Below are 19,764 nucleotides of genomic sequence, written 5' to 3'. Positions count from 1 at the left end.
AAATCCAGAAAATCACATTGTAGGATTTTTAATGAATTTATTTGCAAATTATGGTGGAAAATAAGTATTTGGTCAATAACAAAAGTTTCTCAATACTTTGTTATATACCCTTTGTTGGCAATGACACAGGTCAAACGTTTTCTGTAAGTCTTCACAAGGTTTTCACACACTGTTGCTGGTATTTTGGCCCATCTAGAGCAGTGATGTTTTGGGGCTGTCGCTGGGCAACACGGACTTTCAACTCCCTCCAACGATTTTCTATGGGGTTGAGATCTGGAGACTGGCTAGGCCACTCCAGGACCTTGAAATGATTCTTACGAAGCCACACCTTTGTTGCCCGGGCGGTGTGTTTGGGATCATTGTCATGCTGAAAGACCCAGCCACGATTCATCTTCAATGCCCTTGCTGATGGAAGGAGGTTTTCACTCAAAATCTCACGATACATGGCCCCATTCATTCTTTTCTTTACACGGATCAGTCGTCCTGGTCCCTTTGCAGAAGAACAGCCACAAAGCATGATGTTTCCACCCCCATGCTTCACAGTAGGTATGGTGTTCTTTGGATGCAACTCAGCATTCTTTGTCCTCCAAACACGACGAGTTGAGTTTTGACCAAAAAGTTCTATTTTGGTTTCATCTGACCATATGACATTCTCCCAATCCTCTCCTGGATCATCCAAATGCACTCTAGCAAACTTCAGACGGGCCTGGACATGTACTGGCTTAAGCAGGGGAACACGTCTGGCACTGCAGGATTTGAGTCCCTGGCGGCGTAGTGTGTTACTGATGGTAGGCTTTGTTACTTTGGTCCCAGCTCTCTGCAGGTCATTCACTAGGTCCCCCCGTGTGGTTCTGGGATTTTTGCTCACCGTTCTTGTGATCATTTTGACCCCACGGGGTGAGATCTTGCGTGGAGCCCCAGATCGAGGGAGATTATCAGTGGTCTTGTATGTCTTCCATTTCCTAATAATTGCTCCCACAGTTGATTTCTTCAAACCAAGCTGCTTACCTATTGCAGATTCAGTCTTCCCAGCCTGGTGCAGGTCTACAATTTTGTTTCTGGTGTCCTTTGACAGCTCTTTGGTCTTGGCCATAGTGGAGTTTGGAGTGTGACTGTTTGAGGTTGTGGACAGGTGTCTTTTATACGGATAACAAGTTCAAACAGGTGCCATTAATACAGGTAATGAGTGGAGGACTGTGAGTTACAGGTCTGTATAAAAGTTACAGGTCTGTGAGAGCCAGAAATCTTGCTTGTTTGTAGGTGACCAAATACTTATTTTCCACCATAATTTGCAAATAAATTCATTAAAAATCCTACAATGTGATTTTCTGGAGAAAAAAATTCTCAATTTGTCTGTCATAGTTGACGTGTACCTATGATGAAAATTACAGGCCTCTCTCATCTTTTTAAGTGGGAGAACTTGCACAATTGGTGGCTGACTAAATACTTTTTTCCCCCACTGTACCTGTAGACAAGCCCTTGAGAGGACAGGTTGCTGGGATACAAAACAGCTGATGAAAGACTTTCTGGTCAGGTTAAGTCCAAAATATATCCTTCTAAATCAAATCAGGCAAAGGCTGGTCAATCCTGTAAACTAGGATTCCCAGATATATGAACTTGAATTGAGAGTACTCATGTTAGGCTATAGTCTCGGATATCCCAGACATTGGTGCAACGTAAACTAGCATTGGTATATTGCCAGAAGCAACGGTCTGTCTATAGAGACTAGTTAGGCTACCTTATGATCTCTGCAGACAGAAGTTACTGTGTGTGTGGGCAGGACAGAGAGGTTCAGTGTGGTTGGTTGTGTCTCTCCTGGGAGGTGGAAACCCCACAGTGTCACAGCTACTAGCTTCTGCACAGGTTATCTGATCTCTCATTTTTTGATCTCATCTCCTGCACATCTACATCCCACCTGTGTTCAAAGATACGCAGGCTTGTATGTAATACCTACACACACCCTCTGACATCTTCATATTCAAATCAAACTTTCACTTGGCAGTTTGAGCATTTTCAGTTTCACATGAAAATGAATTGACATTTGAATATTCATACATGAACCCCTAGGCCCAACATTCTAGGCATAAGATCTGAAAGGATATGATGGGAATAGGCACTATGGCAATAGCTCCACCTTGCCCTCTGACAGGCTCTAGAGAGTTTTTACCACATTGCTTATACTTACAGTTTTAACCTCTTAGATGTTAAGTCGTCTATTTGGGGAACTTTGAGTGGTTCTGGACCAGTTCCGTCTGATATTTTGGTGTACAAAGCGCTCTGTGAACTTTGCAGGGTCCAGTGCCTTATAGCAGTGGTTCTCAAACCTCTTCTTGGGTACCCCTAGATGTCTCACAATTTTGTTGTGGCCCTGAACTAGCTCACCTGATTCACCTAGCCAAGGGCTTGATGATTAGTTGACAAATTGAATAATGTGTGCTAGCTGTGGAATAGATAATAATAATAATAATAATAATATGCCATTTAGCAGACGCTTTTATCCAAAGCGACCAAATACATGAAACGGCTGGGGTCCCAGAGGAGAGGTTTGAGAACCACTGCCTTATAGTGCCAGAAGGCCTCATCTGTCTGCTTTCGGCTACCACTCTGTCAGCGGAGCTGACTTGAAGTGTCAGGTTTCACATCCCACATTTGCATAGGGAGTGATGTGTCACATTTTCTGGCCTATCCAGAAAAATAATTGATTTCCTCTGCCTCAGAGCGACAGAGCCAAACTTGGGAGATCGCATTTTAAATCCTCCACAAAGGTGAATAGCTAGAGGTCGATTTGGGGGCTAGAGGTCGATTTGGATTGTTTCGTGACAATGTAGTTCGTGTGGATGAGAAACTGGTCCTTTGATTCTTCCAGATCTCAATTGTATTCTGCCATGTGAATAAATAAATACATTTGATCTTGAACATCCCCAATTTGGCCAGCAGGGAGGGCCAACATGTACAAAATGCAACTATTGAGACAGGTTTTGCCCAGTGATTAGGCTTTTACGCCACAAAATGCCCACTTGACACAGTTTGGATATAGCATAGCCTACATTTCTATGTGAGACACAAGGTATACAATTTTCTTCTTGCCCAAATAAAACACCCTTTATAAATGAAATATTTAGATATTGTATTGGCATAGGCCTACAAGTAAAGGACAAAAGGTTTGGACAAAAAAAGTTGTGTCTACTATTTGGAATATTGAGTGCCAGCACCAGTCAAATAAGTGGATACAGCTCTGCTTGAGCAACGTGTGATTCATGTATGAAAATGAATCATCATAATTATTCATCATTGGTTGTTTATCACTGTGACAAATATGAGCACCTTTTACCTGTAGCTGCGGGTGGCTCTGAGAGTGTGCTGGAACTCTTTTAGGACCCGGAAGACGACACTCCGCAGTAAAGGAGTTAAGAGATTTAGAAGTTCAACTGAGACAGGTAGAGCACCTTTATCACCTGCACATTTGGAAATGCGCTCTTGGCCACTTGGCATGCGTTTTTTTCATTGCTATAGCTTGCAAATAGTCTGCGTGGATCGGTTGAATCAACTTTTTTGGTTTCTTATTTCGATTGTTGTATAATTTTTCAATTCAATTTATTATCGACTTTATTGAAAAGCAGAATTTCGGGCAACCATGAGTAAATCTGGAACATTTAAAATAAATAAATTGTTTTATAAAACAAAGTCACCTGATAAAGAAAACAAGGATGGTGGAAAGCACACATTTAAAGATGTAACTTCATATGTAGATGGGGAACCTGCAAGCGCGTTACCGTCGAGTCCCGGACTTGTCAGCCCACATGATGGGACGCTTCCCGGTGATATTCTACCTACGAGTCCGCCGAGCAACGAGAAAAAGAAGAAGAAACGGTTCCCGTCCTTGAAGCGCAAGAAGAAACACTCCAAGGACTCAGGGAGCATCGATGACCCATTGTTCTGTAACGGTGCCGACGAGCTCGACAGCTTCAGCAGTAACATGTAAATTATAATCTTTATGAAAATTTGTGGGGACTGGGGTAGGTCTGTTATTACATTATCACCTTGATTTGTTGACACTATTTATATAGGTAGCCTAGCTCTTGCGCTTAAAGGTAAGACATAAAATAGATAGGCCTACCTATCCTAATTTGCCCCAATGTTTCATGCCACTATGACAGAATGGATGGCATATCTTACCCTGCAGGCTACCTGCATTGATACCTGTCAGCACCAGCTTGGCGCTCAAATGTAGGCCACAATTTAGGCTATGATACAGGTAGGCCTACCTCAGGCAGAGTTATACTTCTGACAACAAATCAACAAATAGACTGATTTTAACAGTATGGTTATTTGCCTTAAAGCTCACCTCCATAGTCAATAATTGGGGATTTTATTGAGAAACAGGCTATTTGCATTCAGAGATGTGATTAAGAATATATTTAAGCAATAAGGCCTGAGATGGTTTAGTATATGGCCAATATACCACGGCTAAGGGCTGTTCTTAAGCACAACGCAATGCTGAGTACCTGGATACAGCCCTTAGCCGTGGTATATTGGCCATATACCACTAACCCCCGAGGTGCCTTATTGCTATTATAAACTGGTTACCAACGTAATTAAAAATAAAGGTTTTGTCATACCTGTGTTATATAATAATAATATAATATGCCATTTAGCAGACGTTTTTATCCAAAGCGACTTACAGTCATGTGTGCATAAATTTTTACGTATGGGTGGTCCCGGGGATCGAACCCACTACCCTGGCGTTACAAGCGCCATGCTCTACCAATTGAGCTACAAAGGACCACAGCCGTCAGCCAATCAGCATTCAAGGCTCGAACCACCCAGTTTATAATATGTTTTAAATCCCTGTAGAGTTATCACAGATCTTCTATTGACTGATTGCCTAATCCCACTGTCTTTGTCTTGTATGAGGAGCAATTATTAGAAGAACTGGCTACTTTAATGTATGAATGCACCATGATCTGCACAGTGTAACAACAGCTATTAGTCGTGTGTGTGTGTGTGTGTGTATGTGTGTTGATGGGGTTGGTTAGCAATGTAGTTGAGATTGGCTTCTGGATTTCAACAGATATAGGCCTACCTGATATGATGGGCTGGATAAAACATAAATTATTTGGAATTTTCACGCCAAACAATGAGTCACAAGGAGTTGGCAAGATAGCGCAAACAAATCTGGGATCAGGCCAGGTAATATGCAGTAAGGGTGTAATTCTCCACCTGCATTCTCTCATTTGTACTCTCATAAAGATAAAGTGAGTTCCTCAAGTACTTACTGTATGTGCATATTATAGCGTAATAGATTACAGTCCCAGTTAATCCTATATTTCAGACGGGCCTACAATACATAACAACTCTATGGTATTCCAGGTAACACTATAGCTAGCTAATACTGTAACAAACCACCACCAGACCAGACATATGTTTCTCAAGTTAAACTCATTCCTCCAATAATGTTCACATGTATTACTGCACTGGAGGTGTTTGTCGACTGAATATATTTTGATGTATTCATGTCATGCTAAACGCAGAGCAGAGTGTATCTTTTCCCCTGTGGCAGTTTCTACAGGTAAACCAGTGAGGTGTCGAGTTCCTGCTCGTCTAGTTCAGTCTTGTCAGGTTTTGGTCACTGTTGAAGGGAAACAAGTTTGATCTGAAGTTTGGGTCGTGACCGGCATCCTTCCATCTGTGAGACATAATGGGGAATTTACCAGCAAGCAGCAGCAGTATAACAATGGGAAAAGCAATAACAAGGTGTGAGAAGGGTAACGGGGTAAATGAGGTGAACATTTAAATGGAAAAACTTATGTTAAACCAGGGTTATCAAACCATGTTCCTGGACAGCTACCCTCCTGTAGGTTTTTGCTCCAACACTAGTTGTAACTAACCTGATTCAGTTTATCATCCAGGTAATTAGAATCAGTTAGATTCGCTCCAACCTGCTAGATTAGGGTTGGAGCGAAAACCTATAAAACAGTAGCTCTCAAGGAACAGGGTTGGATAGCCCTGTGTTAAATTGTGGTTTATTATTTGTTTGTTCTTAAATGTTTGGGTGGATTTAAGTGTGCAATCTGTAATTTTAACAGCCTGGATGGGGTTGAGGAAATGTGTCTCGATATTTTTAAACATATTTTGAAGCTATACATGGCTTACCATATGGCATGAACAGCCATGGCAGCTGCTAGTTGTTCATGGTGGTTATGTCATGATTATGTTGCCCTTATGGCGGTGAAAATGTTTTTAGGTAAAGTGTAACCGACAGGGATACTCAACTCATAATGCATAAGTTATATTTAAACAATAAGGCCCGAGAAGGTGTGGTATATGGCCTATATACCACGGCTAAGGGCTGTTCTTATGCACGACGCAACGTGGAGTGCCTGGACACAGCCCTTAGCCGTGGTATATTGGCCATATACCACAAACCCCTGAGGAGCCTTATTGCTATTATACAGTGGGGGAAAAAAGTATTTAGTCAGCCACCAATTGTGCAAGTTCTCCCACTTAAAAAGATGAGAGAGGCCTGTAATTTTCATCATAGGTACACGTCAACTATGACAGACAAATTGAGAAAAAGAAATCCAGAAAATCACATTGTAGGATTTTTTATGAATTTATTTGCATATTATGGTGGAAAATAAGTATTTGGTCACCTACAAACAAGCAAGATTTCTGGCTCTCACAGACCTGTATCTTCTTCTTTAAGAGGCTCCTCTGTCCTCCACTCGTTACCTGTATTAATGGCACCTGTTTGAACTTGTTATCAGTATAAAAGACACCTGTCCACAACCTCAAACAGTCACACTCCAAACTCCACTATGGCCAAGACCAAAGAGCTGTCAAAGGACACCAGAAACAAAATTGTAGACCTGCACCAGGCTGGGAAGACTGAATCTGCAATAGGTAAGCAGCCTGGTTTGAAGAAATCAACTGTGGGAGCAATTATTAGGAAATGGAAGACATACAAGACCGCTGATAATCTCCCTCGATCTGGGGCTCCACGCAAGATCTCACCCCGTGGGGTCAAAATGATCACAAGAACGGTGACCAAAAATCCCAGAACCACACGGGGGGACCTAGTGAATGACCTGCAGAGAGCTGGGACCAAAGTAACAAAGCCTACCATCAGTAACACACTACGCCGCCAGGGACTCAAATCCTGCAGTGCCAGACGTGTTCCCCTGCTTAAGCCAGTACATGTCCAGGCCCGTCTGAAGTTTGCTAGAGTGCATTTGGATGATCCAGAAGAGGATTGGGAGAATGTCATATGGTCAGATGAAACCAAAATATAACTTTTTGGTAAAAACTCAACTCGTCGTGTTTGGAGGACAAAGAATGCTGAGTTGCATCCAAAGAACACCATACCTACTGTGAAGCATGGGGGTGGAAACATCATGCTTTGGGGCTGTTTTTCTGCAAAGGGACCAGGACGACTGATCCGTGTAAAGGAAAGAATGAATGGGGCCATGTATCGTGAAATTTTGAGTGAAAACCTCCTTCCATCAGCAAGGGCATTGAAGATGAAACGTGGCTGGGTCTTTCAGCATGACAATGATCCCAAACACACCGCCCGGGCAACAAAGGAGTGGCTTCGTAAGAAGCATTTCAAGGTCCTGGAGTGGCCTAGCCAGTCTCCAGATCTCAACCCCATAGAAAATCTTTGGAGGGAGTTGAAAGTCCGTGTTGCTCAGCGACAGCCCCAAAACATCACTGCTCTAGAGGAGATCTGCATGGAGGAATGGGCCAAAATACCAGCAACAGTGTGTGAAAACCTTGTGAAGACTTACAGAAAACATTTGACCTGTGTCATTGCCAACAAAGGGTATATAACAAAGTATTGAGAAACTTTTGTTATTGACCAAATACTTATTTTCCACCATAATTTGCAAATAAATTCATAAAAAATCCTACAATGTGATTTTCTGGATTTTTTTTCTCAGTTTGTCTGTCATAGTTGACGTGTACCTGTGATGAAAATTACAGGCCTCTCTAATCTTTTTAAGTGGGAGAACTTGCACAATTGGTGGCTGACTAAATACCTTTTTCCCCCACTGTAAACTGGTTACCCATGTAATTAGAGCAGTAAAAATAAATGTGTTGTCATGCCCGTGGTATACGGTCTGATATACCACGGCTTTCAGCCAATCAGCATTCAGGGCTCGAACCAACCAGTTTATAATATTCAAAAACCAATGGGTACCGTATATCATTGAAATGACCATTGAAGACAAACAGCAGATAGTCACTGTCACACTTGCATCTATCCAACCTGTATGTCTGTGTTACTATGCAGTGTAAATACTATGTTATTTATTGATATTACAGTACTTTCAAAAAGCTATAGACTCTCTCCTCATGGTTATGCAAGTGTACTGCATATGTTTTCCATTATAAACCAAATTCCATAACACACCCCAACAACTCTCCCAACAAGATGATGACAGTCAACCATAACCTAACAGGGTTCGTCCACTGTCAGACAGATACATTGTAAATCCTTATGGTGGGACTCTCACGCACATGGTGCTATCCAGTGTAATTGGCCTTGCAAATATGCATGCATTAATTCAGAAAAAGTGTTGTTTTCCTCCTACACATTGTATTGTTTTAGCATTGAACTTTGACTACTGACTAATCCGGTGTGATGGTGATGTAGTGTACATCATATGCCTGGCTGAGGAGGTGGCCTGGCCAGCCTTACATAATATTTGAATAGTTGATCAGAAACTTGCTGCACCGGTAGTCCCATGCAGTGCAATCATATCAGCCTGAGCTCAGTGATGTGTGATCCATGCAGGCCTGACAGGGAGGAATATGACTCACACGCACAAACACGCATGCACTCGTTCAGCATATTAAATGGAGATAGAGGAAGTTTTCAGATTCCCGGTAAATGCATGCTAACAGATCCTATCTGTTCTTGAGGTTAGAGGAGAACTGCTGTAACTTTTTATTGCAATACCGCAGTGACTGTCATCACAGAAAACCAGGTGGACTTACTTTCTGTCCTGTGTTTGTTTGTTCATTGTAGCTCAAAGAAACACAGGCCATTCAGTTTACATACAGTAACATATCTTTGTTCAGATATGTTTTCAGAGATATGCTCCAAATTCCTAAACCTTCTACCGTACTCTGTCAACAACACCCCTATATAAACAAACCTATTTATAGCACCCTAGTACAGTTCTGTATTCTCAGTCATAAGGTATAAGTGACACAATCGTTTTTCTCCACTGTGAATGACACAAGTCTTGCGCTCAAAACAGTTGTCAATGTAAGGTTTCAAATGGCCCTCAGCTGAAATTCTATACAAAGCATAGGTAAGGGATATGTAATGATTTGGATTGTAGCACAGTTGCCAGACGGAATGCCAGAAAGGTGTAGCTCATGGCTCCAGCATGCTTGAATGTATGGTTTTGGATGAGAAAAGACAAGTCACATACTGTACCAGTGCACAGGCCCTCATGCATCCATCAAAATGTTAGCATCATTAACCTAATAATCCATGTCTTTCTGTGGTTCCATTATCATTTCTTCAACAAAACAAGCACCCTTTAATTTTGCTGCCCACCCATACTGGAATTATAAGACCGAACACCATTCCAAAACAGAGTGCCTCTTGTTTTGCTTTATGGGCTTACTCACAGTCCTTCATTTGACATAATGTTGAATAGTGGGAAGGGATGTATTTGTTTTAGATATTTTTACATTTTTAGTCATTTAGCAGACACTCTTATCCAGAGCAATTGGGGTTAAGTGCCTTGCTCAAGGGCACATCAACAGATTTTTCACCTAGTCGGCTCAGGGATTAGAACCAGCAACCTTTCAGTTACTGGCACAATACTCTTAACCACTAAGCTACCTGATATGACCCACATAGTCAGTTTGCACAGTTTGTCCAAACATTCACAGCCTTACAGCTTGGATAAATTATTTGCTTATCATACTATAGAACTGATAGATTGTTTTCAGTAATGTACTGTAAATGGTGTTTTGTGACAGAAAGGGGACACTGATTGAGGTGCAGTTGCTCTCTTTCTGTGCTTTGTGAGTTTTGAGTTATATATTGTTTATTTTCCTGTCTTTTATATTTCCAAGCCTGCGGCTAAGTACTGCACTGTGTATTCAGTTCAAGTTTTGGACAGAAGTAACATAATAGCAGAGCATGAATGAAAGTAATTTAGTTACATTTCTCTCATGTAGGCCTTTTCCCCCAACATGCATCCTTCACTGACACAATGACATCGTATCAAAACTTGGGGCTATGAGCAATGCTCCCTCTAATTGTTTTAGGCAGTGAGCAAATTTCAGGTCTGCTGAGCGCAAACTTGAACGTTGTGAAAATTCTCTGCAACTTCCAGTGTGCGTTTACTGTGAACACTGAGGCTGTACCTACTTTAAGTTACAGTTTCAGACAGTGGTCAAGTAGGCTACTGTGGATGATCATAATATAGGCCTACCAGAGTGGCTTATGATCAAAAACAATGGAGAAAATGCATCCCATAACATGGAAATAGCTGTTCTATCGTTCAGACTACAGTAGCAGCCAATGTGTTGTGTTCAATGTAGGCCTACATTCCATGAGACTTTTGAAAAAAACATGCAGGGCTTGACATTAACATTTTTACATTAACATTTTAGTCATTTAGCAGACGCTCTTATCCAGAGTGACTTACAGTTAGTGAGTGCATACATCCAAACTGTTAACCTGTTTATCCACTTATCCTTCAGACAAGGAGGTGACTGAAAATGTTGCTGTGTTGATGCAAGAAACCACTTTACAAAATAAAATTGATTATTATTCCCATACCATTATTACAGAGAATCAGACAAATTATGCTACCCTTTGGCTATTGGCTACTTAGCTTATACAAGCCTGTCTCAAAATACAACACCGCCCCTTTAAGAAAAAAAAAGCTCTTTACCCGACTCGCTTTTCAAAGATGTCTAGAAATGCAGATGTTTTGTGGTCTTGTAAGAAGCAATCACTCCCCCATTGCTGACTACAAAGGATCTATAACTGGGCTAATAACTCACTAACTAGCAAAGGGTATGAACAAATGTGCACACGTGGCTGCATGCAGCTCTCGATTTGGTCTCAAAACAAGCACATCTACTCATGACTGCTCATGCTGTAAACACAGTTCATTTGTCACGGTTTCGGCCGAGGCTGCTCCTCTTCCTTGTTCGGGCAGGCTTCGGCGGTCGTCGTCTCCGGAGTACTAGCTGCCACCGTTCTATGTTTCATGTTCTTTTGGTTTTGTCTGTTTCATAACACCTGTCCCTTATTTGTGTCTTAATTGTTTCCCTTATTTAGTTCGTGTGTTTGGGTCAGGTGTTATGCGTGATTGTCTTGTTGTCAGCTGTTGCTCGATATTTTGAGTCGCTCGTATGTGTTACGAGAGTTCGCACTGCGTGCGCTTTTTTCTTGTTTTCTCCGCACAGTGTTTCGTGCGTAATCTGTTTGCGCCACCCGGTTGGGTTGACGTTTCTTGTCTGTCAGACTTGACTAAAAGTTCTGTGATAGTCCTCCTGGTTTCCTGCGTTTGATTCCTTCCTCATCTACACACACCACTCTGACAGAATCACGCATCCACCACCATGGAATCAGCAGGAGCGACCGCGCCGACGGCCGAGATGGCTGAACGTCTTCGTGGTCAGGAGGACCGCATCAACCAGGTCTGTCATGCCCTGGAGGGGGTGATGAATACTCTGCACCGATGGGAGACCAGCGGGGTTCCCACACCTCCAGGAACCGAACCAGCCCCATCGGCCAGCCCCCCCGTCTCATCTCCGGAACCTAGTGGGATTCGGCTCTCGCTCCCGAGGGCGTACGACGGCTCCACTGCCGGGTGTCAAGGATTCCTGCTGCAGGTGGAGCTCTACCTCGCCACCGTCCACCCGGCGCCCTCGGGACACGAGAGCGTCTCAGCCCTCATCTCCTGTCTCACCGGCAAGGCGTTGGAGTGGGCCAACGCCGAGTGGAGGAGAATGGACGCCGCTACTACGAACTATGCGGAGTTCTCCCGCCGCTTCCGTGCTGTGTTCGACCATCCACCGGAAGGGAAGGCGGCGGGGGAACGTCTGTTCTACCTCCGACAGGGGATGAGGAGCGCCCAGGACTTTGCCTTAGAGTTCCGGACCCTAGCGGCTGATGCAGGGTGGAATGAGCGGGCCCTTATCGACCATTTCCGCTGCAGCCTCCGGGAGGACGTCCAGCGAGAGTTGGCGTGCAGGGACACGTCGTTGACGTTCGACCAGCTGGTCGACATGGCCATCCGGCTGGATACCCTGCTCGCCACCCGTGGGCGTCCCGGAGGGGGGGGTTCGCCCATTCCACTCTCCAGCACCTCCGAGCCGAGCCCTATGGAGCTCGGAGGTGCTGGCGCTAGGGAACGGAGGAGGAGGAGCCCGAGGGGACCCGGCCCTTGCACCAACTGTGGTCGTGGAGGACACACCGCGGCTAGGTGTTGGGGCGGGTCCTCCAGTGAGGGAGATGGCAGGTCACGCATTGGGGGGTCCCCCCAGGTGAGTAGGCGCCCTGCTTACCCAGAGCTTTCTGTCGTGCACCTAACCTTGCCTGTTTGTTTCCCACAGGTTGCACCTCGTTCCCAGCATAAGGCGCTGGTAGATTCAGGCGCAGCTGGGAATTTTGTAGATCGCCAGTTCTGTATAGAGTTAGGGATTCCCCTCCTTCCAGTGGATAAACCTTTCCCCGTCCATGCCCTAGATAGCCGTCCGTTAGGGTCTGGGTTGATTAGGGAAGTCACAGCACCCATTCAGATGACGGCGCAGGAGGGTCATGAGGAGAGAATTCAGCTCTATCTGATTGACTCTCCTGCGTATCCGGTAGTGCTGGGTCTTCCCTGGTTGATGACTCATGACCCTATTATTAGGTGGCGAGAGAAAGCTCTTAAAGGGTGGTCTGCTCAATGTGAGGGGCGGTGTCTGGGTGTTTCCATAGGGGCGACCTCGGTGGAGAGTCCGAATCTAATGCCAGCACTGCAGATTCCCCCCGAGTATGAGGATTTGGCACTGGCGTTCAGTAAGACTCGGGCGGCGCAGCTGCCGCCTCATAGACGGGGGGATTGTGCGATAGATCTCCAGTCAGGAGCAGCTCTCCCGCGGAGCCATGTGTATCCCTTGTCTCAAGAGGAGAGAAAGGCTATGGAGACATACATCTCTGAGTCTCTGAGACAGGGATACATACGGCCCTCCGTTTCACCCGCTTCCTCAAGTTTCTTTTTTGTAAAGAAAAAGGATGGAGGTCTGCGCCCGTGTATTGATTACCGAGGTCTCAATCAGATCACAGTGAAGTACAGCTATCCACTTCCTCTGATTGCGACTATGACGGAGTCACTGCACGGTGCGCAGTTCTTTACAAAATTGGATCTTAGGAGCGCATATAACTTGGTACGCATTCGAGCGGGCGATGAATGGAAGACAGCGTTTAGCACGACTTCCGGACACTACGAGTATCTAGTCATGCCATATGGGTTGATGAATGCTCCCTCAGTCTTCCAATCCTTCGTCGATGAGATTTTCCGGGACATGCAGGGACAGGGAGTAGTTGTGTACATCGACGACATTCTGGTGTATAGTCCTACCCGTGCTGAGCATGTAGCCCTGGTGCGCCGAGTATTGAGGAGGCTGTTGGAGCATGACCTATATGTCAAGGCAGAGAAATGTCTGTTTTTCCAGAAGTCGGTCTCCTTTCTGGGTTACCAGTTGTCTGCGTCAGGGGTGAAGATGGAGGTGGACCGGGCGTCAGCTGTGCGTAATTGGCAGACCCCAACCACTGTGAAGGAGGTGCAACGGTTCTTGGGTTTTGCGAATTATTACCGGAGGTTTATCCGGGGTTTTGGACAGGTGGCAGCTCCCATAACGTCTCTGTTAAAGGGGGGTCCGGTGCGCTTGCGGTGGTCAGCTGAGGCGGACAGGGCATTTGGGAGACTAAAGGACCTGTTTACCTCGGCGCCGGTGTTGGCGCATCCGGATCCTTCTTTACCGTTCCAAGTAGAGGTGGACGCGTCAGAGGCCGGGATAGGGGCCGTTCTTTCCCAGCGTTCTGGCACTCCACCTAAACTCCGTCCCTGTGCGTTCTACTCTAAGAAGCTCAGTCCGGCGGAGCGGAATTATGACGTAGGAGACAGGGAGCTGTTAGCCGTGGTACAGGCCCTAAAGGTGTGGCGGCATTGGCTCGAGGGGGCTCAACACCCTTTCCTCATTCTAACTGACCATCGTAACCTGGAGTACATCCGGGCAGCTAGGAGACTGAATCCTCGCCAGGCTCGTTGGACTATGTTCCTAGCCCGGTTTGTGTTTAAGATCACATACATCCCTGGGTCCCAGAACGGGAAGGCAGATGCTCTGTCTCGGCGGTATGACGCAGAGGAGAGGTCAGTTGAGTCCACGCCCATACTACCGGAGTCTTGTCTGGTTGCTCCGGTGGTGTGGGAGGTTGATGGTGAGATCGAGCGGGCGTTACGCACCGACCCGAGTCCTCCACAGTGTCCTGTGGGTCGGACGTACGTTCCGCTCGAGGTACGCGATCGCCTCATTTGTTGGGCTCATACGTCCCCCTCCTCTGGCCATCCGGGTATCGGCCGGACAGTGCACTGCCTTAGCACGAAGTACTGGTGGCCAACGTTAGCTAGGGATGTGAGGATTTATGTCTCCTCCTGTTCGGTGTGTGCCCAGTGTAAGGCGCCCAGACATTTGCCCAGGGGTAAGTTACAACCCCTGCCTATTCCACAACGACCCTGGTCCCACCTCTCGGTGGATTTTGTTACCGACCTCCCCCCCTCACAGGGGAATACTACCATCCTGGTCGTTGTGGATCGGTTCTCTAAGGCCTGTCGTCTCCTTCCCATGCCGGGTCTACCCACTGCCCTACAGACCGCTGAGGCTCTGTTCACCCATGTCTTCCGGCATTACGGGGTACCCGAGGATATAGTGTCTGACCGAGGCCCCCAGTTCACCTCTAGGGTGTGGAGAGCATTTATGGAACGGTTGGGGGTTTCGGTAAGCCTTACCTCGGGGTACCACCCGGAGAGTAATGGGCAGGTTGAACGTGTCAACCAGGATGTGGGTAGGTTTCTGAGGTCATACTGTCAGGGCCGGCCGGAGGAGTGGGCGAGATATGTGCCCTGGGCCGAGATGGCACAGAACTCTCTTCGCCACTCCTCCACCCAACTAACCCCTTTTCAGTGTGTATTAGGGTACCAGCCGGTTCTGGCACCATGGCATGAGAGCCAGATCGAGGCCCCCGCTGTGGATGAGTGGGTGCGGCGCTCGGAGGAGACGTGGGACGCTGCACACGTCCATCTGCAGCGTGCCATACGTCGACAGAAGACGAGCGCCGACCTACACCGCAGTGAGGGGCCAGTGTACGCACCTGGAGATCGAGTCTGGCTCTCAACCAGAAACCTGCCCCTCCGCCTGCCCTGCCGGAAGCTGGGTCGGCGGTTTGTGGGGCCATTTAAAGTCCTGAGGAGATTGAACGAGGTGAGTTATAGGTTAGAACTACCTGTTGATTACAAAAATATTAACCCCTCGTTCCATGTGTCTCTCCTCAGGCCGGTGGTAGCTGGTCCACTCCAGGACTTTGAGATTGAGGAGACTCCTCCGCCCCCGTTGGACATCGAGGGGGCTCCGGCGTACACCGTGAGGTCCATCCTGGATTCTAGACGCCGGATGGGGGGTCTTCAATATCTCGTGGAGTGGGAGGGGTACGGCCCGGAGGAGCGGTGCTGGGTGCCAAGGAGGGACGTCTTAGACCAGTCCCTACTGACCGATTTCCATCGGGGTCATCCTGCGCGCCCTGCTCCGCGTCGTCCGGGTCGTCCCCGAGCTCCGGGTCGGCGCACGGCTGGAGCCGCGCGTCAAGGGGGGGGTACTGTCACGGTTTCGGCCGAGGCTGCTCCTCTTCCTTGTTCGGGCAGGCTTCGGCGGTCGTCGTCTCCGGAGTACTAGCTGCCACCGTTCTATGTTTCATGTTCTTTTGGTTTTGTCTGTTTCATAACACCTGTCCCTTATTTGTGTCTTAATTGTTTCCCTTATTTAGTTCGTGTGTTTGGGTCAGGTGTTATGCGTGATTGTCTTGTTGTCAGCTGTTGCTCGATATTTTGAGTCGCTCGTATGTGTTACGAGAGTTCGCACTGCGTGCGCTTTTTTCTTGTTTTCTCCGCACAGTGTTTCGTGCGTAATCTGTTTGCGCCACCCGGTTGGGTTGACGTTTCTTGTCTGTCAGACTTGACTAAAAGTTCTGTGATAGTCCTCCTGGTTTCCTGCGTTTGATTCCTTCCTCATCTACACACACCACTCTGACATCATTTCAAAGTGAATGGCACAGATGCATTATGGCAATGGTCTATTTGCATATAGGCCTACTGCCGTTATGGCGCACCGGTCTGTGTAGAGTACAGAACTGAGTCCTGCCTGTCAATGCAATAGAATCCTACTCCGGTGCGTTCTGCCTACAACAAAATCGCTTGCATAGTTAGTTTTGCATACTAAGTCTTGCAGAGTTAGTTTTGTTTCGGTATGTTGCATTGAAAGTGGATAGTGTTTGCGTTGTTTTGATCACAATTCCCACAGTAATGGGAAATGTTGAGTGAAGTTCAATCTCGTGCTTCTCTGCAGGGGCTGATATTTCTTCTGCAGAGCAATCCCTTGGGAACTGCGCGCCCGCGCACCGGCGCAGCTTAGAGGGAGCATTGGCTATGAGCCTTATAGACAAGTCTCTATCAGTATCGTTGAGCGTACAACTGCTCTATATTCCTACTAGACTCTGTACTGACAGGCTCTCCAGTATGATGTGTAACAGCCAGGTTGTGGTGAGTGCCTGGGGGGAAGGTGTGGACAGGGCCAAGTGGATTCTAACACAACACCTGTGGTTTCCCTTCACACTATAGGACTGCTCCAACACTCCGACGCTGTAGCTTATAGGCCTACCTGTGCTCCTGATTAACACATGCAATGTTATGGTAGGACTCATTTACTATGGGTTTGGACTGTAACAACTGGAAGGATGGTCCCCTTTGTGACACTAATGTTGTTGTTTCCTACTGTTGGTTAAAGTAGTCTGCTCTCAAATCCCAACATTGTGTTCTATGGGTGTGTGTACTGGTCGTCTTTGTCTGTTTTCATTATCTACTACTGAAATTGTAGTTGTTTTAAGCAAAGAGTAGGCTGTGCCCCTGGACAACTAGCTTTACATGGCCATTGGCCATAGTACAATTTACCTTCTGGGATGAATGAATATGGATATTCTCTCCATGCTTGTTTAAGTTTGCCATGGTTTCAACTACCATTGAAGATTTCGTAGTAGACACATTCCAGTTTAGTTCCCTGAAGTTAATGTTATGTGTTATTTTACCTGTAGGAGATTTCCGTTGGTAAGACTTTGATGATATTATTCATATATTAATTCATTATGAGTTTTGATGTTTTGATGTTATTGTTTATTGGGAATGTGGGAATGTGGCAGTTCAGTTACAGATTGTATGAACTCAGTTCTCTCCTGTAGAAGCGGACACATGCAGTATCTGTAGTAAAGGGTTATTTTCATTTCTGTTGATGGAGTTTGCCAGGGGAACTCAGAACAATAAACAGAGGTAGCCTGACTGCCAACTGCTGCAGATCAGAGCAGAGTCAGTCTATTAGTGGTCTGTCACCAGCTCCCTGCTTTCACTTTGATCCCAGCTGGCCCGGGGAGAGTGTTTGTATGAAACGTATTGTAGAGCGAAAGGAAAGATGCCATTGTGTTTGACTGATAATATTGTGGTGAGACACAGCACGCAGACACAGTCACAAAGCTCATCAGCTGACATGTTTCAATCATAGAATTAGAAGATGTAGACTAGCGATCATGTCGCTGTGTAGACATACTCGATTGCTCTAGTTCCAATCACTTTTTCACTTATTTAAACATTCCTTGCTCCATTATTCATATTTCCCAGGCTTGAACGGCTTTTCTTTACCAGATAAATCTGTGTAAATCTTCTCTGATGTGACATAATTTATTCCCCTACCTGTCCCGCGTTCCCTCGATCATCAGAGTCACTCCATTGGAATGCACTTAGCAAGCAAAGCTTTGACAAATAGTTCCCTACTTTAGGACCATTAGATAAGACATTGATTCACCATTCTGTCCATATCAGCCCTATTGATATCCTCTCCTACTGACAGACAGTATTGCTGCCTGGATTCCTAAACCGGTGTTGGCCATACCTCACTCCCAGGGGGAGGCTCTATATGTTTGTGTCAAGAAAACAACCATTTCATATGGTACAAGGCCTGTCAGTGGAGAGCATGAAGGACAGTTGTCAAAAGCATAAAAAAGTATAATTACAAACTCTAATCGTTCATGGCAAAGGTTGAGGGGAGTCATATCTGTGCTATCCTAGGTAGTGAGCATTATCATATTGAGCGCTTGTGTGAGTTTGAGTGGATTAAGAGAGAGTACCAGACAGGGCCCTGCAGGTAGAAACAGAATAGAGGGTGAGGTCGGAGAGAGGGAGCAAAAACAGGGATGGAATGAGGAAGGGGATGGGGTGAGGTTGGAGTGAGTGATGGGTGGGAGGCGTGAGTGAGAGGGAGGAGTATGGAGGGGTTGCGAGGCGTGGGAATGAGGAGGTGGGACAGTGGAGGATGTAGGGAGAAAAAAAACCTGTCTCCATGAGCTCAAGATGAGTGAAGCATATCGCCCAGTGCTTTCCAAGGGGTTGGGAGATGTACTTGGAATTTAACTGTCATGTCTGACTGGTTTTGGAGTCTAGAGAAGTAGAAACCTTAAATACTTGTCTGCAGTGAGCACTTGTCTGCAGTGAAATAGAATGCGCATGGTATGAACCCAGAACCAAGGTTGACAGATCCTGTAGAATTTGCTCTCCTGAATTAAATGTTTTGTTTGACTAGTTCCTTTATTGCTTTATTTAAAAATACATACAGAAAAGAAAAGGAGTTGAAAAGACTTAGCTTAACAGCCATTTAAACCCAATGGCTGAGGCGTCATGGCAAGGTCACAGTTACCATATCAGCACTATCTCTCTGAGTGACAGTATGTTGGTCCCTGCTCTATTGGTCTTTATTGTTTCTCCTCCCCATATTTCTCTATGTTGACAGATGACTCTCTACACCTCCAGGTAAAATGGATGCTTTAGGCGTCACTCCATCACCATCACCAACACATAAACACTGACACAATCACAGGGCCGACAAGGCCGGACGTAGCCTACAGCTCTGATGGGTATTTAGTAGGTTGTGCTGTTGTATCTTGTTAAGGCCAACTCTTGATTTTGAGACAATGAATCAAGGCTTTGCTTTTCAATGGTCAATTCAATTCAGCTTAGTACACCTGTTTTACCCTACCTATCATCATCCAAAATAAAAGGTTGTATTACTTTATATTTTTAATGTACGGAAGAGTATTGGGGCCAAGTGAAAATACATTTGTTTAATGGTGATGGCTGGTGGTACTTGCACGGATATTACTTTAAAAACTCAAAATACTTTGAGAATAAAGTCGACATTTTGAGAATAAGGTCTCAATTAATTTTCGAGAATAAAGTAAAAATTTAATTTTGTGAATAAAGTTGCAATATTTCAAGAATTAACTCGAAATGTAATTTAGAGAATAAAGTCAACAATTCTAAAATGAAGTCTACATTTTGAGAATAAAGTCGCAGTTAGGGTCAAGTAATACAATTTCAAGATTAAAGTAGAAGATTTGGTTAATTGCATTCCTCCCTGGCTCCCTGT

At 45.5% G+C, this 19,764-nt stretch overlaps 1 protein-coding gene across 1 annotated transcript in view; it reads left to right on the top strand.

Moving 5' to 3' along the window:
• The first annotated feature begins 3,297 nt into the window (after positions 1-3,297).
• crybg1a (crystallin beta-gamma domain containing 1a) overlaps positions 3,298-19,764 on the top strand; it is a 58,542-nt gene continuing 42,075 nt past the window's right edge. Inside the window, exon 1 of the mRNA XM_084144706.1 lies at positions 3,298-3,978. Coding sequence (XP_084000832.1) covers positions 3,635-3,978 — 344 coding nt within the window. The 5' untranslated portion in view covers positions 3,298-3,634. The remainder of the gene's footprint in view (positions 3,979-19,764) is intronic.

Source organism: Coregonus lavaretus, assembly GCF_964263955.1.
Source record: "Coregonus lavaretus genome assembly, chromosome: 27".
Taxonomy (NCBI): domain Eukaryota; kingdom Metazoa; phylum Chordata; class Actinopteri; order Salmoniformes; family Salmonidae; genus Coregonus; species Coregonus lavaretus.
The sequence above is the reverse complement of the archived record's forward strand: the minus strand, read 5'-3'. Positions and strand labels throughout refer to the sequence as shown.